The sequence below is a fragment of the Corapipo altera genome, unplaced genomic scaffold (genome assembly GCF_003945725.1).
Source record: "Corapipo altera isolate COAL_440 unplaced genomic scaffold, ASM394572v1 0, whole genome shotgun sequence".
Lineage (NCBI taxonomy): Eukaryota > Metazoa > Chordata > Aves > Passeriformes > Pipridae > Corapipo > Corapipo altera.
The window spans coordinates 34,337,608-34,361,020 of NW_020884872.1; the positions used below are offsets into that span (position 1 = coordinate 34,337,608).

The following is a 23,413-nucleotide window of genomic DNA, read 5'->3' on the forward strand; positions in this document are numbered from 1 at the left end:
TGATAGTTCTTTTGCTGTTTAGACATTTCTAGCCTGGGCTTTTCAGATATCACGAATCATTCTTAGTAATAAAGGAGAAATAGTGCAGTCATCTCCATTGTGATGAGAGAGAATTTTTACCAAAAAAAAAGCACATTCAGGGGAATCAAGGCTCTGCACAGAAGTGTATCTTACGAAATGAATGTTTCAAAAGCACAAACAAAAGTTTTATTTTGTTCTCTACAATAATATAAAATATTTAATTTCAAGGTAATAAATTATTTCCTTCAACCAATATTATTCTGAAATGGAGAAATATTACCAGTAATGAAAGCAAGTAATTTTTAGGTATGTTCCAAACCTTCCAGAAAATTATGTCCACCATTGGTTTGTATTTCCCAACTACAAAATAAAAATGTCTTCCTTGAAAAATCAATTCCTTCTCTTCTAGTCAAATAAATACTGGTCCAACTAAGAGTTAAAATAACCTGCCCTGGTTCTGTACCTGAAAATGAACCGGCATGTCTCACTGCCTCATGGAAACAGTAGGAAAAATTTCATTAGGAGGACAGTGAAAAATAAATAGCAATAGTTAGTCAGTTCTGAACTTCTCTGAGTTAAACTTATTTGAACAATTACAATACAGCAGAAAACTTCATTTTCTTTACCTCCTATAAAGTTTTCTTCTTTTACTAACTGCAAAGGAATAAGTCCACAACATTAAAATACTATGTCTTCACACAGATCTCTTCATTCTGGTTGATATCTGCTTAAACAATGCAGGGACTCAGAAAGTGAATTTTTTTTGAACTCTAGAGAACACTTATGAGACTCTGCTGCTGTTTCCAGAAACATTTACTGCTTCCACCATTTCTCATGACCACTTCAATCAGAACTTGAATAGCTAGGAAAAGATTTGTATGAACAGCCAGTCTTCAAAAGTATTGATATCTAAGACAGTACTAGAAAGCTACCGCAACATTATGAAACAGTAACTCAAATTTCATTTTAACTCAAGTGGACCTCAAAATTAGATCATATTGTTTGATATACTGTAATTTTACTGAGCTGAAGATCAGTTGTTGTTAGAGATAAACTGCAAGATACTGCTTTGTGTTTGTGGTTCAAAACTCATTTTAAGAGTTGCACAATGTCATGAGCACAAAACACTTCAAATTATTGGCTCAGACAAATTCCCATGTCAGTTGTTCTTAGATCCATTAGGTTATTGTTCACCTCGCAGAAAGGTATTCTTGCATGCAGATAAAAAAGGTGTATCATCTCTATAGGTCTTCTAATCCAGAGTCCTTCAAACATTTCTGTTGTTCAATGTTCTCATCTCTATTCTCTTTTGGAATTCCCACAGTAACCTCTGAGTGCATCTCCATTTGCATTGACATATGTTGCTGTTGGATAAAAATTACATAATGCACAACATTTGCATTCAGTGGTATCACCAATTCTAAATATTGTTACAAGCACACTACCTATTTGATGTATCTGGAAGCAGTACAGGTTACTTACTCTGTCACAGCTGGAATACAGAGATCATATGAGTTACTCTCTCAATCTACAAGTTGTTCACAGGTAAATTTACTTAGTTTTCTGAGCCCTAATTTTGTTGCTTGACACCCTCCAGGATGATGTTACTATGTACCTAAGGTTTATGTCAAAGCCACAGTCTAGCCTTCAGGGGTTATATTTATTTGTTGGATAAAAGAGATTATCTCAGCACCATTCTCCACAGTTGTCCTAAGACTTTCAGTGTGTCCTTTGTTATTTCAGGTGTCAGCAATATTTGAGACACTGATATGTTTCATATGTTTTATTTAATTTATCTTTCCTAGAAGTGCCATCAACAGTCACTTGAGTCACAAGATCAGTGTCATCTCAATCACTTGTTGCAATCATCTAGACAGTAATGACACAGCTATACTGAGGTCTGCCTGTCAAGGAATTATTCAGTGTTTGTAACAGTTTGGGGAGAGAAATCACTTCTTTGTCTGTCAGTGATATTAAATATAGTTTTTGTGGTGATCATTGATCGTGGTAGTTTTTTATTTATATATTGAATACTAAGACCCTTAATAGCAGTGCATGAAGTTCAAGCATTGAGGGAGATATAGAATATAAGATTGATGGTGATGATTTTGTTTTTACATTCTACCAGCCCATATGTGTTGGCCAAAATGGGTATTATAGCTAATTTGCACACCGTTACTGGTAAAAAGGACGAGAAGGATTTTTGCACAGGAAGCATGATAAATATGGCACATTTGTGTTTAATTGGGTCAAATTATTTTGACCAGAAGTGTCACAGCAATTACTCTGAATCTTGAAAATAAGAGAAATAGGAGATTTGGCTTCAGGCTAGTTCTGTAGCTCTTGAGCTTTTCTGAGAAGATGACTACAGAGAAGAAGAGGAGCACAGTCTGCTTTTGGGAGCCAGCCCAAGTCTTGGGGAATGAACTTCGGGTGCAAGTCAAAACACTTCAATCTTGTAATTTGTAATATGATTATATAGCATATGATTATATAGCATATATTGTTTTTCCAATAAATTCGTTTTGAGAAAGTAAAATTAAAAAAAAAAAAGATACCTCTTGCCTCACAATTCAAATTATGATTTGTGGATTGAGATGATCTGTGGTTTCTGTCAGAGTTTGCAATCATGTAGATATATTATACTAAAACCCAAACCACAGTATTACATGGCATACATTTTTCCCGTGGGGAAGAAGTGGCATGACATCTCACATTGGCCATTGCAAGTTACACTGCTGAATGGGCTATAGGAGATATTTTGATATTGCAGTGTAAGTACAATAATACAGTAGGATACAGTAAAATTAATAGAAATCCTGCAGAGGCTCTGAAAAAATATTTTGATCATATAGAGCAGAGAAGATCATCATTACAGTTTCCTATTTCAATTATGTTTTCCCAAAAAAAAAACCATAGTTTCAGCACACCTGTGCCTTCTCATCATGTGTTGCAGGAGAACGAGGTAAGAGGCCATCTTACCATGCCTCCTGGAGCACAGTTCACTGTGTAGCTTCTAGGGAGTTCCAGGGATCTAAACTACTACCTGACTGACATTTTTTTCCTGTAATTCACACAGTGACAGACAGCAATAAGAAACACTGAATTGTGAGAGCCAAGGAGCTCCATTAATGACAGTCACAAAAAATATTGCAAATATTTTGTTTCCATTTTGCCCAGTTGACTTATACTTTGCCATCAGATAAGCAAACATCTGAATTTACGGCACATCAGCTCTTCCAAAGTACACATTTCTGTACATGTCTTTGTCACGCAGCAGGTGCACAGCTGGAGTAGGTTATATTGCATGCATTATGGACCCTCCTCTTATTTGCAATAAGAATATGCACAATTAGTACAACATAGCCAATGACTTGCAGATCTCTACAAAAAAATTCCCTTTGATAACAGGCCTACATGCTTAGACATCTAATATCCCATAACTGACTATTTTCAGGGAGTCAGGGTGATCACTCCTTCCAACTCAGTGTATTCTGTGATTCTGTAAAATGTTGGTCCATTGAGTGTGAAAGCACCTTTAGGTGCACCAGGCGTTAAAGTCCCCTGAGGATTTTCTCCATTCTGTCTGCTGAGATAATCGTCCTATAATCTCCACAAGTTTTCTGTTCTCTTCTGACTTCACTACAAATATTCTCCACACTTTTTCCCAGTCTTTCTTAAAAATTACATGCTGCTCCAAATGTACCATTCTGATGGCAAGTAATATCATGAGTGTTGATGTAGTGAGATAAAAAAGATAGACACATTACCTGGTGACGAGTCTCATCTGTTAACCAAGTTTTGATATTATCTGAAGGATGTGGAACAGGCATAGTTATAACTTCCAGGCAACTATACCTACAAGACAGTGACACAGGCACGTGACTATTGTTGTCTGCAGGAACAGATCGGTCAATAATGCTTTGTAATATATATCCCAATTAGACAGGCATCTACCACTTCTAAAGCCATTTCATTATTTTTTTGTTTCACTGCAGACATTTTTCTCAACACTTTCCCTAGCTCTTCTTCAGCCTGTCTGGTTTTTGCCTGCCAGAGTTTTAAGAGAACTGATGGATATACATAAACATATGATTTCCAAGCAAAGTGAGAACTTGTGGCATGCTACTACGTCTGTAGCTTAAAAAGTCACCCCTATATGTGCTCTTCATAATTAAAAATTGATAACTTCTTTTATTTGAATCAGGAAAAATATTTAATCATTAATTAAATAATCAATTTACTTTTAACAAGGGTTCCATTTACATACTGCATTATCTTCCAAATATTAAGATACCTTGAGTTATCTTCCTATCCTGAACAAGTTTATTTTTCAATTCAAGAGAGCCTTCAGTGCCATGTCAACAGGTAAGCTATGTAGCCAGACAGAAAAGTAGTGACATGGAGAAAGCTGGCTGCCTTAACTGTTGGTGGGTGTAGGACCACTACTATTACTTTGCTGTACTAATAGTAATCATACAGCAAAGTAAATTCTTTCCGTCACCCTGACTTCCTTTTTTTTTATTTATTTCTTGTAAACTGTCCAGCTTAGAGTAAAAACTGCTTTCATTACACCCACGGATTATGAAATGAAATTGGGCAACGTGACAAGTGCAGTTCAACTTTGGCACGATTAACATTGGTGGTCTTAAACACAGAATCTGCAAAAGGATGGGGTAAAGTCACACTGAGGATAGAGAGGCAGCAGTGAGAGTAAGATTATAATATGTCACTTATTGTGGCAAAAAGACATCTGAGAGTAGGGTGGGAGACTGGAGCTGCAGGGGACTGCAGTGGGAGCTGTGAGATAAGAATTATAAGGCTCACCAAGTCATAACGCCTGGCACTCCTTTGCTAGAACAATAGTCGGAAATGCACAATTAACTGCTTCTTGCAAACATAATTTATCTGAGAAGATCTGTGTTTGACTCTTATCCATTGTATGGTTTCCCCTCATCCTGATGTCCCTTCCACCAGAAATTTATACAACCTTCCAGAAATGCACACTACCTTCTACATGCATACATCAGCAAACCTCCAAGGAAAATCAGAAGACAAAACAATGTGACGCTTAGCAGCAGGACATTCACTGTCTTTTCTTAAAAAAAGAAGAGAGCAAAGTAATGTTAATTATATGGCAGTGGCTAGGGTAGTTCATAAATGGGTGAACTATAAATAGTTGGATGACTCATAAATATTGTACTATTCCTAAACTGTCACAGATTTAAAGAAACATTTCCTGGAGACTTTTTTGGGAAAGGGGTTTCTGACTACAGCGCTGTTCCTTCCTTCTCCTTTTAGCCCTCAGCCTTGATCCAGCACTTTCTCTTGCTTCATTCGTCTCCCGTAGTCTCCATCCCCGTTTTTCCTGAAACTCTGCTCTCATATGCTGGGCATGACCTGTCATGCTGCTGGATATTTCCATCCAGCCTTGATTCCTCTGGATATCAACCCCTCTGTCTGTCTGCTGTCGGCACTCATGCTGCTGCTCCAACTGCCCTTGGATTCCTGCTGTTGCCACCTCCCATCTCCACACGCTGTGAGTCCCCTGCTGCTACTTCCTCACCCCTTCACAGCTGTAACTGATTTAAGGAAAAATGAAAATAAAAGCATTTTGTTAAACAAAATTTCTCTTTGATTCAAGAAACAACATTTGGTTTCTATTATACTTACCTTTTTAAAACCTGCTTGGCATAGTCCTAAAGAAATGGGAGCAATACATGTTCATCAGATACTACTGCTCTGTACCTTGCATTTCTTCCTCCAAAATAACCCAAGTACCAAAATACAAATGTCTTTGGTTGACTTAAAATTGTATTTCTTGCAAATTTTATTTTTTGTTTAATATCTAGTCTTAGAACCACAACTAGTTTGGATTGGTTTGAATGAAATACTTTGAAGAAAGACAGACGGGAACAGCTCTTAAAATGCTAATAGCCTGAGGCCAGTTAAACAGTGGGTTTAGGATCAATCTAGATCAAAATCAAAAAACAAAAGAATGGAACTTAAGTTCTGAGTTTGAGCCCATCTGTAGTTTAAACCAAGTATGTTACAGATTTCCACAAATTTTATATGAAACCAAGAAAAGACTCAAAAACATGTGGGCAGAACTGTGTATAGGAATAAGCTTATTTCACTCTTGCCTTTGGAGCTGAGGGCTCAGAAAACTTATTCTGAACAATCTCTGGACTCTGTAGAAGAAATTCTTTTGTTTGAGGTAATTGCTCTGCATCATTCTGCTCACCACTATTGCAGACACACACAGGAGAAGAGGAAGCTCTGGTCTTAGCAGCGGCTGAACCACAAAGAGGTTTGCTCCTCTGGCTTTCCTACTTAAAACATTTTGTAAAACAGCAAGAAAAAGAAGCACATATATTCATTTTATGGTGGGGGTTTTTCAGATGCAAATGCTTAAACTTTGTCACAAATAACAGTACTTTGAAACCAAAACAAGTGGTTTGGTTTGCAAAAATGCAGAACACCTCTGAATTACTATTAACTTCAAAGCAATCTATGAATGCTCATCAACTCCAAAAATTAGACCAATTATTTAAAGTTTTTACATATGAATAAAGCTGATCCAACACTTCTTTTTTTAGCAGAAAGTTTCTATAGTAAACATCTCAGTTCAGTTTAAATTGAGAGGGTTTTTTTGAGGGCATATGCTAATTCCAATGGAGAATGAATGTGTTCCCCATGAGAAAATTAACAAATTCTTTTCATGTCAAAGGAATATTTCAGAACAAATATTTTAGTTATGTTTTGAATTATGTTATTTCATTTTGATGTTTCAGCTTTTTTTTAAATGGAGGCTGAAACGCCTTTTTAAAATATATTCTTAAAGAAATGTAACACATTTCCTAGATGAAACACTGGAATGTCATGGAGAAGCAAAGAAAAAGCAGGTCATGGCATGCTTCTTCAAGACTCAGCAGAAACAGATCCTGTAACACCAGAAAAATTGACACATTTTAAAATAAAAATATTAAATGGATGTTTTTTCCTGTCAGGTTACTCCACACAATATCCACTTATACATGTTCTGAATTAGAAGTAGACAACATAATTTCAACAGAATATAAAGTAAAATGGACAGAAAGAGGTTTGCCTGACCATATGACCCTTCAATGCAATACATTGACAGATTCTTTTTATGAAAGCCACCAATCCTGCCCGAGTAGGAAGAAGGGAAATTGCTGCATCACATGATATTATGCATCTGTGCAGTATGCTCCAGGGTTAATCATCCTGCTGCGCTGAACACATGCAGATATTACAGCTTATGTGCAATGGTGGTCTTGTCCACAAGAAGCTTTCCTGAAGTGCTGAAGTGGAGGAAACATGCAGTGATTGTTGAACCTCAACAACGGCTGTATCAAAAGCTGGGAAAGCAATGGTGATGAAAACATTCAAAGGAGAGTTGCTGAGAGCAAGGCTTGGCAGGCTGGAACCAGAACAGGTGGCTTCCTAGCTCCATTTCCTTCTTCTGGTGAGAGGCTGGTAGGGGGTAAGTAAATCTACATTTCTCAATCCAGAAAACCCTTCTGATTTCCCCTGTCTACACAGTAGATGTGTTTGGCCTTATACCAGGCAGACAGACCAGGCACACCCCTCTAGGCCATGCTGTGGTCCCAGGCTCGCTCTGTCTTCAGTGAGAAGAAAGGAAAATCTCCCAAGGGCAACTCAAGACGCTGATGTCCTTGTCTTCTTAACCACAGTGAACAAGAAGAACAATTAGGTTTCTCTCTCCTGCTATCTCACTAGTGAAATGCTTTTGAAATTAAATTTATGATTCCAGCCAACGAAGGTTTCAGCAGATCAATGGGATATAGCAGGGCATCTGATAGACTAGGCAGCCAACATCCAGTAAACCCCATAACTGAATTTACATTCAATCCATTGCAAAAATAATAATATCTAGCTTTGTATTTCCTGTCTTCAGGTAAATATGTACTTGAAGTTCAATAGGTCAAAAAGACATATTCCAAATACACAGGTTATTGCATTAAAGGAAGATAATAGCATTGTACTTTTTTTTTTTATGTTAATACGCAGACACAACTTTCTCTCTATAAATATAGCATCACACAATTATGCTACTTTCCCTTTACCTAAACGGACATCAGGAAACTTCTGTTTGTGGAAGCTTTTTCTCATCACAGAAAGCACAAGTACACCAATGTTAAAATCTAGTCATAGGAGGTGAAGGAAAAGTATTACAAGGCTCTTTTTTACTTGTGAGCTGAAGGGGTCAGAGAACATATATTTAAATATTCCTACCTCTGTCAGATAAGAAATTATTCCCCCAATGTAATAAAAGAAATCTTACTTAGTCCTTAAAGACTAAGTGATTTGATGAATGTTATGACTTTCGTGGATTTCTTGGTTTCAACAGTTGAAAGCATTTTTAGAGATGATTGGGCTGTCCTTTGCAGGGCAGTCCTGAGGGTGTTGGGACCTTGTCAGCTGCTGACCATAATTTTTTCTATGGGCTGTCAAGAGTCAGGTGTAGTTTAACTCAGGAGAACAGCCCTGTGCTAAACTGCCTCAGGACCAGGGAAGTAGAACTCAGACTAAAGACTCTCCTTCCCTACAGCAGAGCTGTGTGAGCCTGGTGCACGCCATGGACCCCTAGGTACTGTTAAGGCCCAATAACACAGCCTGAAGAAGAATAAAGGCAGTAATGAGGTAAATATGTCAAATGGTAATAATATAGCTCATGGTAAGGGTTATGAATAGTAAGTACATGATAACTTACCACCATGAATAACCACTGGCTCACTCCATTCACTCCAGATCTTGTTTCTTATGCATATCTCTTTCTTTGCCCTCACTTGTGCTGCACATTTTTTTGCTGGCTTATGAAATGGATACTTATAGTTCTCTTCAGTGACATTTACAATCTACCAAGATAGGTTTAGAGGGTTATTTTGGATGATTTGGTATTGCAGTTCATACAGATATAACTCTAGAGATGTCAAATACTATTATTTGCATTTCTAACTGGAAGGAAGAGATTTTCAAAACAAGTTCTTATGTCCAGACAAATCTGACTCTTGTCTGATGTGTTAGAGCTGAAAATGAAGAGAAACTGGAACTGATAAGATAGAAGTAGGTATCATTTATAGTAGGACAGTAAGAATTTGAAAACACTGATTCCCTTTTAATTTTTATGACATCACATGTAGAACAAACACAATAACTATGAAACTGCAAGTTTTAAGATTTTGATGTAGGTAGTGTGCTATACTTTCTTCTCTGGTAGAATAAAATTTTGCATTTTTCAGCTGAAAGATGCTCACTATTTTTGTAACTATCCTGAAACATCCTTAATTGTGCCTATAAAAGAAAGAACGCTACTTCAAAAGATCAAGTCCAAACATGGAGTGGCAGAGTTTAAAGCAGAGGGATCTCTAAATTATCAATCACTTTTGAAAACTGAAGTAAACTTCCATTTACTTCATAACAATGCTAAGAATTTAAGAAGGAATACAAAAAAGAAAGCAGGAGAGGAAACTTTTGCTTATAAAAATTAAAAGTGATGCTAGAAAGTTGCAAAGAAGTAGAAAATATGAGTCTCAGACACAGGGAGGCACAGAAACTTTGCTTCTTTGTTGTTAGGAAAGCATGATTTCCTGTTCTCCTCATACTGACTGGTGTGGTGTGGATTTCACCCTCTGTACCATGCCACTTCTTTCTCTTCTCTTTAAGACTTTCCCAGATCTGCTGCTTATTTATTTTTTGTGGTGTCCAAAGCACAAGACAAAACTTAAGGTGAAACTCAGTAGCTGGAAGGGCAAATTAGTCACAACCTACATCTTACATGTGACATGCAAGTTATATATACTTGAATAGTATTTGACCTTTGCCTAAGAACATGGAATGATTGACTCAGTTTGTGGTTCTCTGCAATCCACAGACCATTTTGTCTTCTGCATTGCTGTCTATATTTTAATTCCTTATTTTGTATTGACACGTTTGACTTCCTAATCACAGAATTTTCCTTATTACTGAATTTTGGCTTGTTAATTTCAGACTTACCCAACATTGTAGATTCTAATCTTTTTTCCCATGATACTTGCCAAGCCTTCCTAGTTTCCAGACACCTGCAAACTTAACTCTAATCTGCATCACAGTATTATTATTTGTGCTTGTAAGTATTCAGTAAGTCATGTCTTCAGGTATTCAGAATAAATAAATATAGACTTGTATATTTTAATCATTAATCCATTCTTCTCCCTCCTGTGTCTCCTGTAATACTACACCACTTTTCTTCTTTAATTTTGTCACCCCAGCCCCAGGCATTTTGTGCTCCTTGGCTAGGTAATTATCATTTTAAGCATTACTAACGGATTATCCTCAAATCTACCTTAAAGCCCCTCTCACTTGGTTGGTGCCCTTGTATGTCTTTTTTTGTTATTGCTGTGGCTGCCTCTCTTCTATCTGATGTGCCCCTGTGATTTTCCACTTCCGTAGGTGATTATTCACTTCTGTGCCTCAATGATTTTTCTTCACTTTCCTCTCCTATGTTTATATCCTACAGATGTGTGCAAAGGAGAGGAGCAAGAGAGAGAAAAGGAAAATAAAAGCAGTGTATTCCATCTAAGTAAGGCTGCTGGACTATTTTTTGTATGTGAGATTTCCTTCCAGAGAGTGGGAGGTGTTAGGAAGCTGGAAACGGGCTGCGGTGGCCATGTGAACACTGCGGATTGCAGGATCCCCCTGCTCACCTCGGGCACATCCCAGCCCTGCAGTGGAAGGGGACCCCTTACTCCCACCCCTCTCTGCTTCCACCTCCCTTGCTCTGAGTCTGGAAACAGGAAGTAAATCGGTGTGCATGGGCAGGGAGTCAGAACAGCTCCAGCATACTGCTGAACAGAATACCAAGGATCCAGCATGAACTACCCTCGCTCCCTCTGCTCTTTGCCTTTCACAGTTAGGAGCTTTGTGAGTAGACAGGGACAAGCCCCTGGAAGTCTCTCCCAGGGGTTTTGAAGTATTAGGCTTGGGAGTGCTTTAGGGAATTATGATTATTTGCAGAGGTGGACACCTATCTGTCTGCTGGAAAACCCTGAAGGGAACTGGGAAGATTTGGCATGTCCATGCCAGACCCAAGCTCTTTTTCTGGATGCTTCCAGCCCTGTTCTGGAAGCTGATTAGCAGTATCAGCACTGCATCTGAATTAATAAACCCTACTGTAATTTATGACTATAACTTTATGTGATCATTAATGTCTACTCATTGCACTTCTCCTTTCTACTTTGTCAAACAAAAAGTGGATACACATTGATTTAGTCATGGATTCTTTCAGGGTGTAATTGTCTTTTAAATGTTTGCCACCAACTTAGATAAGGCTTTTATTGTTACAGTACTGTGCACTGACTGAGGTGTGTGTTAGATGAAATTTAGGTTCTTAAACAAAACCAGCTTCAATGACAGCTTGAATAAAATCATCAAATATTCAGAAAATTCACATTCCAATACATATCTGAATTTCATACTTAATGATATTCTACATTAAGTGTGTTGCTTTCTAATCTTTGGGAGTTCAAATAAAAATATTCATGAAAACTTTTCTGCTTTCATTTCCAAATAATTTCAAAATGCCATTGAGTCATTTAGTCACCATATGGCATTACCTAAACTACAACACTGCTCTGTTTTTTACTGCTAGATTAAGAGATGCTGTTACAATATCATGAAAGATTTTTAAATACATACAATGTATCCAAAAAAGAGGAATAATCCTTTTGGTGATGCATTTAGAAATAAAAAAAATAACCTGTGAGGGTTTTTTTCTTTAAAAATATGACCAAAGTAACTGCTAAACCTTTCTCTTTATCAATACTCCTTTTGCTATAACAAAAAAGTCAGTACAATCTACGTGATAGTAATGTGGAAGTCAAATTCAAGATGAGAAGAAAAAATCATCCAATCCATTTCAATGCAAGCTTGACTCTGAAAGATTTTATAAAATATGTTGTTTTTCCTTTTTTTACCAGAAAGGCAATTTGGATTAATTATTAAAGACCTTGGGATATCTTTAAAGTTTGTTTGACATTGATCCTGTTAAATTCAAGGGATGCCTAGTTTTTATGGAAGTTATGTTATACATACTAAGTGTATTACCAAAAAACTTATTACCTTAAGATCTGTTATTTTCACTTGATACAAAAAGCACTTGTTATTTGCAGAACCAATAGTGGGTGGCGGTTTCCAGTGAATTTTAATACTTCTGTTTTCAAGGGAAACTGAGACATTGTTTGGTGGGTTCAGCTTCTCTGAAAAATAAAACACAAAGAGACCTTCTGTGCCTCATGCTTTTTCACATATTTATGCTGATGGAAAACAAATGCAGTATGTTACTCCTGTGTAAAATACACAGCTAAGTATTTTGGGGTTTGCTACACCCAGAGGAGACATTCTGTGAGTGACACAGGGAGTTGGGTTTTTTCAGGGAACATAACAAGGGTGGGCAGGAGGAGCAGGGCCTCTCCAGAGTCTGTGTTGGTGTTGAAGAGACCTCCAGTCTGCTACAAGCTCCATGCCATGTAGGATACGTGTCTTGTGGGATACCCCAAATGTACTCACAAGCCTGGTAGTATTACTTTGAAAAAAATGGAATTTCATCTCTCACAGAGGGATTACTGAAGGGGCACTAGCACTTGGCAGGTGTCATAAAATCGTAGAATGGTTTTGCTTGGAAAAGACCTTAAAGATCATCTACTTCCAGCCCCTCTGCCATGGGCATCACCACCTTCCACTAGACCAGATTGCTCAAAGCCCCCTCCGTGCTGGCCCTGAACACTTCCAAGGATGGGGCATCCACAACTTCTCTGGACAATCTCTTGCCCAAACAGCCTGTCTGATTCAACAAATGAGGTTTTCTACTGATGCTTAAGAAATCTCTCTCTCTCTCTCTCTCTCCTGTAAATGAGCAGGCAAGCACTTGCTATGGAGGAAGTACAGGGTTGGAAGCAAGGGACATTTGGATCCCCAGGATTTTAGCCTTGGATTTAGGTAAACAAGTCTGCAGTTGTTTTTTTAGCAGGGCATGTGCTAGGGCACTGATCCTCAGTGTGTGCTGGAGTACCCAAGCATCCTCAGTCCTCCGCAGCTGCTGCTGTATTGCTGCAAAGGGAAGAACTGAAGCTGGAGTTTTCTGAAAAAGCCCTCCCAGCAGAGGCAGAAGTGCATAGCAGGTGTCTGTAGACAGAGTCAGCGAGGTTTGGGGCAGACATGGCTGCCATGTGATGCCACAGAGGAAAAAACAGAGAGAGGTAGAGAGGGTGAGTGGCAGCGCGACTGGTCCAGACAGCTGCTGTGCTTGCTCTCGCAGCCTTGAGGAGGGGAGCTCATCATCCAGGGGATCATGAGCCATAAAAGGTGAAGACAGTAAGCAGCAGGGGTTTTTTTTGTTTGTTTGCTCATCTCTGAAGTACTATTCCCAGACCTTCTCCCCCTTCTGTGAGAATACCAAGAGTAGGAAAAAAATTTTTTTCATCCTTTTTCAGATGTTATCTGGAAATTTCTTTAGCCCACACACACACCGACAGACAGGATCAGTTATTTTGGTGCTAGCTGCAGTACAGGGCACACATGGGTCCTGTTTTATCAGACTATATGTCATACTACTGGAAAGAAGCTTGAATTGTGGGGGCTGGTAACTAGCAACAGGATAGTGGGCCTCCAGGACTGTGCAAGGGCTAGGGTTAAGGCCAGATGGAGGCTTTCCTGTTGAAGAATCCCAGGAGAGTTTGAGTTGGGAGAAGGCTTTAAAGACCATCTAGTCCACTCCCCTGCACTGAGTGAAGACATCTGCAACTACATCAGGTTGCTCAGAGCTCCATCCAACCTAACCTTGAATTTTTCCAGGGATGGGGCATCTATCACCTCTCTGGGCAACCTGTTCCAGTATTTTACTGTATGTAAAAAACATCTTTCTTATATCTCATTAAATCAATCCTAGTTCAGATTAATACCGTTACTCCTTGTCCCACTACTAAAGGCACTACTAAAGAAGGGGAACCCAGATACAGATGTCCCTTCCTCGTGTGTGTGACCTGAAGGATACACTCTTTCCTGAAGGGAAGGGACAGCCCTGACTTGCAATGGAGCCTTGCAAAAGTCCACTATTTATACAGTGAAAAATATCCCCTGCAAGCACACTCAGATTTTGCTGTGCCCTACCAAAGCTTGGCAGTGGGATCAGAGGCAAGGAGAGCTAACAGGGCTTCTACCTGGAGCTGAGAAGTGAGCAGAAGCTGTTGGCTGAACGAGCTGTGACTGATGTGCAACCCTCACGATGGCTAAAGTTTGGTAAGGTGGGAAGGGGAGAAGGGTAGGAAGGAAACACTGGCAGCCTGGCCTCCTAAAAGAGGAGGTGGTGGCTGCCCTGAGCAGGAGGAAGGAGACTGAGTGCATGGAGAGAGAAGCAGGGAACAGATAGCCTGATCTCTCCTATTTATCCTGCTGCTCATTCCTGCCCACCTTAGCCCTGTGGTCCCTAGGGAGACAGTCTAGAAATAGGCATCTTCCCAGTCTACTATGAAAACACCTAATACAGCATTCCTGTGGATTACTTCCCCCTCTCACTTCCCCCCCCACACACACTTTTTTTGTCTTTTCAGGAAAATCTGAATTTCCTGAAGATGGTTTATTTTCCTAAAACAGAATATGTTGCTTATAGCTAGCTCTGACTGCAGTGTAAAGCTCTAGGTAGAGCAAATAATTCTAATGTCTTAGGATAGAATAAATAAGAACTATCTCAGAATACATTTTGATAGTTTTGAATTATATTTTTTCTATCTCTTGAGTTATGATGGATTCCCATGTTGCAGGTCTGGAATGTTAATAACTTAAAAGCCATTTGAATCTGCAGTCTCTGCTAAAATTTCAAGTGAATTTTTACCCATGAGATTAATTCAAACTTCCTAGAGAAGTAAGGAAAAATAATTTTATATGATCATTCAAAACTGTCAATAATTAAAAATAACTGCCAAGATATTTTTAGCTTAAAAAATAAATAAAAGTGCTACTAATGTTTGAGAACATTCATATTCTTAAATTCAGGTTATAAATGAGACTTGTGACAGACTGCTTATGCTCTTTCTTTTTTAATCATGCTTCCTCAGCACTATAAAAATAAGGAAAAGGATAAGAAAGATAAGAATTAGTGAAAAGAAGGGCATAATGCTGTTAAATATAGTTTTCTCATACTGGTTTATCTTTTATTTTTAAATGACAATTAGAGATAAATGATGTTATTACATGAGAGAAAAACCCTCAAACTTTGAACCATAATCCATTTTGTTTCATCTTTATGTAAAATTCACACGTAGAGGAATGTCTAAATAGTTAGAATTAATACTGACTTTGTCGCACTGCCCAATTTTCTTTTTATGCTTTCCATGAAATAATCAATAAATTAATTTTCCATAAGTGATAATAGACAATACTTACCTATTGTCTGAGGTGTAAAAGTTTTGTAATAAGACAGTTCTCTCGAATTATTTCTGAAATCTCTTGCTGTTATGTTTAAATTGATTTTCCTTGATGGTTGAAAATATATTTCCTTCATATGGCATCCAATATTTTTCTTTCTTGCATTTTTAATATATTGCTGGCATTCAAACAATTTTCCTACATGCCTGTGAGTAGGAAAATATGAGTTTTGTAAAACAAACACTTGGGTACAAAAATATGCCTTCGTACTTATTTTGCTCAAGACACTTGCCTGTATGAAGAAAAGATCTGGATACCTTCAGGAGCTTCTGCTTTGATATTCCAAGTGCAATTGAAAAAGGAAATGTTGTATATGATGCATGAAAGATTCTGAATATAGACTGCAACAAAGAAAGGGGAAAAAGAAAGAATTATATTTATTTTATATTGCTTTTCTAATAACAATATGAAGGTTTCCTTTACAAACTCATTATTTCTAGAAGCATGAATAAGTTATAGGTAAGAACAAACAGGTCTTTTGGCTTTTTAGACAATGACAACCAAGAAGCACTTCTGCTTCTACCACCAAAGCCTTACTAACACACTTTAAAAAAATGTCCAGAATAGAAGCTGAAAAGCTCTGATCCTTTAAGATTTCCTGAAACTATGTGATACAGAAGGCAATCTTCATGAGACATGAGTTGATAAGGAAAATGAAGAGAATGGTTGGGTTTTTCTGCCACCTTGCTCAGCAAAGCTGGAGTTTTCTGAATCTGAACATGTCTAATAAAGGAAATAATTCTGCATGCTGGTGTTATGGATCGTATTCTTAACAAATCCATACCAGAAAAAGTAGCAGAAGATAATAATGGGCTTTCAGAAATTATATGTCTTCAAGTAAGACAGGACATTATCAAAAATGCTTGGATGTCTTAACAACACATAGGAAATAGCTGACCTGGAGGTGCCTTGTAAGAAAATTCTGACCAGTCACTCTCCTTAATTATGTCTTCTGTTTCTTTTGCAAAAATCTGTGTCTTAACTTTAGCCTTAAAGCCAGAATGTAACTCAAGATGTATTATCTTTTTCTTTTCCTGCAGTCTTTCCTAAGAGGAGGAAGAAGAAATTGCATGAAGGTAGTGTGATACTAAGTTTTGAAGGGGAAATTATGCAAATTCATCTACTAAATGAAGCAATACATTATTTCGCTTTAAACTATGTGTAATCACTGAAGAACTTACTTTCCTTTCCTGAGTGGAATTGAAGAACCTATAACTCAAAATATACTTCACAGTGTATTTCTCAGTTTCTTCTTTTGTCAGGTTATTGTTCCAGGACAAAATGACTCTTGATTCATGCTTGGTAATCCACAGAACATTATGTAGCCCAAGTGCATCTGCAATTACAATGATATTATATAGAGAAAAAGAGGTCCACCCCTCTATACACAAAGGATTTGGCTCTCAGCAAGGCTTGCACAGGACCTCTTACATGGAGTAGGTGATTTCTGAGCTTTGTTGAACATGACTTTCAGCAGTAAGAATCATGTTTACCTACCTGCAGCTCTCAAAATTAGTTGATTCAGTTTTACCTGTCTTGGACACCTCTCCTAGCGCAGGTCCCCTTTTCTCTCCATGGGCTATAGAGAGTGCCTTGACAACAAGTTCAGATGAGATATCTGGGGTGGCTAGTGTAGGATGAACTGTTACTTAATACTTTACTTACCCATTACTTTGCGTTGTCCACTTGCCAGACTAGTGGAAAACTCTGTCTTACACTGGTAAAAGCTTAATATCAGCATGACAGGAACAACTGTAACACGTGCCATAGCTAATGCTTTGGGCCACAGGTCTGAAGAATCTGAGACTCTTTAGTTCTGAGTTTGGTTGAAAAAGCAGTTATAACATGACATTTCCATTTTGCATCTGTGAAATAATATGAAAGTGTCACATAACCACTTAAGAGATGTCTAAAGTATAAAAAGTAAATATGAAATGACATAGAAACATAGAATCATAAAATATGCTGAGTTGGAAGGGACGCATCAGGTTCATCGAGTCCAACTCTTGAACCTGCACAGGACACCCCAAGAATCACACCATGAACCTGAGAGCGTTGTTGAAACACTTCTTGCATCAGACAGGTTTAGTGGTATGACCACGTCCCTGGGGAGCCTGTTCCAGGGCTCAGCTACCCTTTGGGTGTAAAACCTTTTCCTGATATTCAACCTAAACCTCCTCTCACTCAGCTTCTTGACGTTTTCTCAAGTCCTGTCACTGGTTACGAGAGTGAAGAGATCAGTATTTGCTCCTCAGCTTTCCCCCATGAGGATGTTTAACATATGTTTAAGAGGTCTTGTTGATTATTGCCTTCTGTTCCCAGGGTGTTTGTATTCAAACCCACTCTTTGACTGGGTGCCAAGGCCGACGAGGACATGTGTGCCATACTGCACTGTTTTTGAATCACAGTACTGCTTAGATTGCAATATGACAGATACGGATACGACACTACTGATACTGAAAGCAGACAGTTTATGTAGGACTCACCTGACATAACTTTGACTAGATGCAAACCGAGCAGCTCTATTTGTATGAGTTATCTAGCCTCTAGGGATTGTGGAGCAGCTGTCATTTCTAAGACTGTGATTCCTGTTAGCTGGTTCAGGAGGTTACGAACCATAAGGAAAGATGAATCCTGCCATTTGAAGAAGTGAGTATAAGCAAGAGTACTTCAGGTGTTTGGTAAGTTAGGGATGTGGTGAGCAAGTAGGTTCCAGACTGATCAAAGTTGGTTTCAGGAAGACAGCATTGTTGTTTCTCTGATGCATGAGGTTACTTTAATGTAAAACAACTTCTGAGACCTTCTGAGTTCTCCACAGAATTCATGTGCATCTGCGTTCAGAATCTTTCACTCACTAATTGATTTGTCTTGGCTATGATTGTTTTCAGTTTTAAATCCTCAGACACATTCTATCCAGGGATCAGCACCTGGAGCCATATCAAAATGTTCACCAAGGACTAACAAGTGGCTGTGGTCATGTAGAGAAAAATGTGTGAATGTTCAGCACATTCAAAAAATCTGTAATGAGGTTTCCAGGAAAAAAAATACACATACACAGGCATACATATACAGATTAATTTATAATGCTATTTTGGAATAATGCAGTGAAAAAGAGATCACTTAATGAGTGATGTCACTGTTTATGAAGTTTTGTGGAAAAAGGAATAACAGAAAGCTTTAAGGCAGAGTTTTCCCCATCTGATTCATTCTGGGAGTGATCTCAGCAGTTGCACTACCAGCAACTATAGTATGCATGTCACAGCATGCACATGGCCAACAAAAAAGAGTAAATTCTCCTGCTTAGTGTACCTGGGTGAGAAACCAATTCAATTGCCTGGTGAGGGAAGGGGTGATCTGGGCCATGAATGGTGCTCCTTGAATGACATGGAGTGTGGCAAGACAAAAAGTCACAGAAAATACAAAATGAAAACAAGGATCTTTCAAGGGTTTATTATTCAACATGTAGTGGCTCATCCCTTCCCATGGAATGAAGTAATCAAAAACAGTCCTAGGAGGATGTATGTACATTATTTGAATTAGGAGAAAATGAAAAATAAGGATGGAAAACACTAAGCAAGTTAAAATATTTGTGGCTAATATTAACGTTACTTGTTTGGAAAACAAAAGTCAAAAGGGGATGTGGAACAGGAAAAGGAACAAAATAAATCTTACAGTAGCAACAACTTTTGGTGTTAGAAATAAAAATAGAAATAATCTGTAAGGCAACATAAATGAATTCATTTGGAGAGAGGATACACAGGAACAGAGAAGAAAGATTTTAAAAGTAATTCTGAATAAACTTAGAAGAAAGTCAACCAACTTGGGTCAGAGAAAGACATTTCAGGTGAGACCATTGCTGTTTCCCAGATGTGAGTTGGTTCTCACAAGAAGTACCTTGCGTACAGGACTGAGAGGCACTTCTCCACTCAGTGTGCAATGAATTCTTGCACCTTCTCCCAAAGGCTCTGTGATGGTGGACAGTGTCTGCAGGCCATGAATAGGACCAGGCAAATGCGTGCAAATAGGTACCTGAAAAGCTCCTAAAAAATATCAGAGACAGATGTACCTTCTAACATCCCTAATTGAACAGCTCTTGATGATGGGGAAATACTTGGAGAATGGACTGCAGGAGCCACCAGAATTGTGGATTATGTCTGAGTAACATCTGATGCCACTGCTGTAGGCAGAATACCAAAAGGACAACTGGGCTGACCCCAAAGGGTATTTCTTATAGTTATTTAAAGTGAATTGGTTCGCAGAAAAGAGTAAAGTGAAAGCACTGAAACATAAGAACACCCAAGATGACCATGAGGGAAAAAAAGTTGTCCACACATAAAAAGATTTTAATTCACAATTTGTCAAAGAATACATATTTTCATTTATGCCAGCACATATGAGCTGAAAGACAGAACATTTCCTCTCAGACAATTGCAGACAGAGCTTTGGAGTCCTCATCCTCTGCTACAAAGAGCTTTGACTTAGTATGTGGTGCTGAAATTCAGTCCATGAGTCCAATTCACTACCTGACAATTTTTTTTAAAAAAGATTCTCTGGTTCTTTTGTCTCTGGAGAAATTTAGACTAGGCAAATGAACTTACAGATAGTCCAATTAATCTAATGGAATAGGAATTATCTTAACAATCTAAATCATCTAAAAAAAATGATAAAGCAAAAAATAAAAAAAAAAAAAAAAAAACCAAAAAACAATTTAAAAACTTACTTTCCAAGTAGTGCACTGTCCAAAATGCATTTTTAAACTTTTTTTTTAATTTAAAAAAGTACTATATATATTTTATTTTTTTCTTTTGTTTATTCCCCTTCTTTCATTTCTGAGCTTCAACCACAGTCAATACCTGTTGGTATTGTTGTAAAGCAACAATGTCTCTTTTACAGCAGTGCATTGTTGGATTAAGAGAAAGTGAAGAGAACTAAGGGGAGCTGCCAGCCCATCCACCACTGCAGCTGCAGAGCTCGTAATTTTTTGTGCTAAGTCCACCTGGTGAGTTTGGGAAGTAGACAGTCAGAGCAAGAAAAATGAAAGTATCAGAAACAAGCTTCACAAAACTTAAGAGCTGTTACTTGGAGTGGAAGAAAAATAAACTCTTTAATTTTAAAAACTCAAGAGACAAGAGAGTTTGCTGAAGTGTAAATCCACACTGTTCATGTGTCTGAATAATGTTATTTTTGAAAAGTTTGTACAGCTGATTATTATATCTTCCTAAATAGAAAAGTTAATTATTTAAGAATTTAAGCTTTTACATACATATATTTTCTTTGGAAAAAAACCAGTAAAATTGTCAAAAAACACAATTTCAAATGCTCTTGTAAATAATGTTGTTCCTAAGGTGGAGACTAAGTTCAAACATTAAACAATGAAATCTTTTATTCATGGTTCTAATGCACAGTCTCAGATATAAGGGGAATCACTCAGACTGTTTGTTTGACTAATACTACCTAAAACTTATGCTTCATTTAAGGTTGTTGATTCATATTTTTCAACACTCTCCACCCCTCCCATCCCATATTTGATAGTAGACAATGTAGAAATTGATCAATGAATGATGAAATAAGCAGTGTAGGTCAAATAAATTTTAAATCTCTGGGTGGATGAAGAGTCAAAACAGGAGTACCATTTACTTTTTTTTTTCCAAAACTTACCTTAATTTTAATGCTTGTTAGATCCTGTGTACCTATGCATCATTTGGTCTTAGAAGCAGGACAGATCAGCACTGGAGAATGTCTTGATTTTGGAGTATAATGAGAAATTGATTCAAAAGACTTCCCTTTTCACAACACACTGCCTCAGAAAAGCCCATTGCCAGGGCCACTTCCCACTGAGGGACTGAAGCACACCTCCGAATACACAAACACTAACTAGAACCTTACCCAAGTTCTTTGAAATACCTTGAAAGAGGCACACCTCTGCGTAACCCAGAAGTCAGAGCTGTTCATATTTTTTCCTTTTTCTATAAAGAAGAGAAATGTTTCAAAACTTTTTACATATTGCAGTGAGCTTTTATCTTTTAAGAAGAAGTCAAATTACAGAAGAAATAAAATCACATAGTTCAAATGTGGTTATGAAGTTTAAATCCCAGAAAGCTCCTAGCCTACTTGCCATTGTTCTCCTGTTTTTTCAGTGGCTAATAGGCATCTTTCAGTGCACACTAAATTAAAACAAACAAACACAAACTAGACAGAAAACCAAAAGTCACAGAATTAATAAAGAAAAAGAATAAAAAAATCTCACTTTTTGAACAGGTGTGACTTTAATTCTTCGTATCTGAAGCTTCTCCCAGCCTAACCTCTGAAATTGTCCTTCTGCCTGGTTTGCCTTGTAAATGAAGTTAGTTTGCAGGTATAATATGTCAAATTGCAAGTCATACCAGCAAGTTATGAATGTCATTCCGGGGAGATTTGACTGACTTGATAATAAGTGGGTTTGAAATCAATTTACCACTTTAATCTTACACAATTATACTTTGCATTCCAGCTTTCCACCTTAAGTGGGATTTGGAAGGGCAATAATGGATAAAAATTGTTCATTTTTTTTTTCTGGTAATGTGGTTTGGAACAGATTATTCATTGAGAATCTGACCCCAGGTTTTGGTGCAAAAATTAACCTAAGGTGTCAAGAATAGGTTATTTACTGTCTTTTCAAAAATTACCAAATTAGGACAAAGTATAATCCTCTTACATGTCTCATTTCATAAGCACTGCTATAGAGGGTTGAAGAGATCGAGGATTATATTTTCTATCATTTACTATCTGGTTTGATCCTCTCCAGAGCACAGAAACTGGCTCTTCTGCTTTGCTTTTCCCCATTTTTGGATACTGGGCACTCAGCAGAGAAATGCCGACAAAGGAAGGATCCCATGCACCCCTCTTGATTTGATGGCTTATTCAGTGAAGTGGTAGAGACCTAAAGATCTTCACTCGCAATCCAGGCAGAGGTTGTCACAGTTATATGTGGAAATATTTTTATTCTTTCAGTAAGTATTCATGTTTTAAAAAGCACAAAAGAACAAACAAACAAACAAAAAATCCAACCAAAGAAATGTTATACAGAAGCTCAATAGAATGTTTCAGTTTATTAATATTAAAGCCTTAAAAATTGCTTCTTTGTCTTTTGGGTGTCTCATTCTTTCAGAAAAGTATTTTTGGCTGTGATTTCTCCTATACATAGATTAAATAAACTAATCTTGACTTTAGATCATAAAAGAATGTATTTAGGTTCATGTGGTTTTGGGGGGGGGTTCTGTTAAAACTAAGTAATACAATTATTCAAGGTAAGGCTAAACCAGCAGCCTTTACCTCTAATATCTTGAATCCAATCGCTTCCTTGTTCTGGTGTTTATCAGAGATGATCTTAAGGTGGGGATGTACAAAACCACACTTTTCTAAGAATGAACTAGATAAAGGAAGGTAAATTCTTCTTGAGAACTTTGACTATACTTAGAAATATGTTGTATTTAACTGAGAAGAGTGTGACTCGGAATCTCAAATCCAAGGATAATAGTTGCAAACCTGACCACTAGCCCAGTACTTAATTTTTAAAATGTAGAATATGTATTTTCCCATTGTGTCTTCTGCTTATTAGAAAAACATGTAAATTTTGTCTGGTTAAGGTGTGGTTTGTATATGGAATTGATGGTAACACATTAGCAATTGCAGTGTGTTTCTTCCTCTTTTCTTACACCAATAACACACTGCCATTGCTGACTTCAGAGAAAAGCAATTCTATACCTGGCTGTATATTTTCTGGAGTTTTATAATCATGTAAAACAATTAAAGATTTTTATTTGATTTTTTAAAAATCAAATGTTGTTAATTTATTGAGAAAAGCAAGAACGGTAGGAATTCAATACTTTTTTCCATCCTTAATAGACAC

General features: G+C 37.6%; 1 protein-coding gene across 1 annotated transcript; it reads right to left on the reverse strand.

Moving 5' to 3' along the window:
* Window positions 1–1,102: 1,102 nt before the first annotated feature.
* Window positions 1,103–21,274, reverse strand: LOC113948441 (interleukin-5 receptor subunit alpha-like). Its single transcript, XM_027646073.1, has 11 exons — window positions 21,184–21,274; window positions 17,191–17,390; window positions 16,707–16,861; window positions 16,424–16,571; window positions 15,758–15,866; window positions 15,484–15,671; window positions 12,166–12,302; window positions 8,780–8,924; window positions 5,032–5,119; window positions 3,792–3,879; window positions 1,103–1,385 (listed from the first exon to the last, which is right to left on the reverse strand). The coding sequence occupies exons 2-11, from the start codon at window positions 17,291–17,293 to the stop codon at window positions 1,263–1,265; spliced, it is 1,284 nt and encodes a 427-aa protein (XP_027501874.1). The 5' UTR covers window positions 17,294–17,390; window positions 21,184–21,274; the 3' UTR covers window positions 1,103–1,262.
* Between the last annotated feature and the right edge of the window lie 2,139 nt (window positions 21,275–23,413).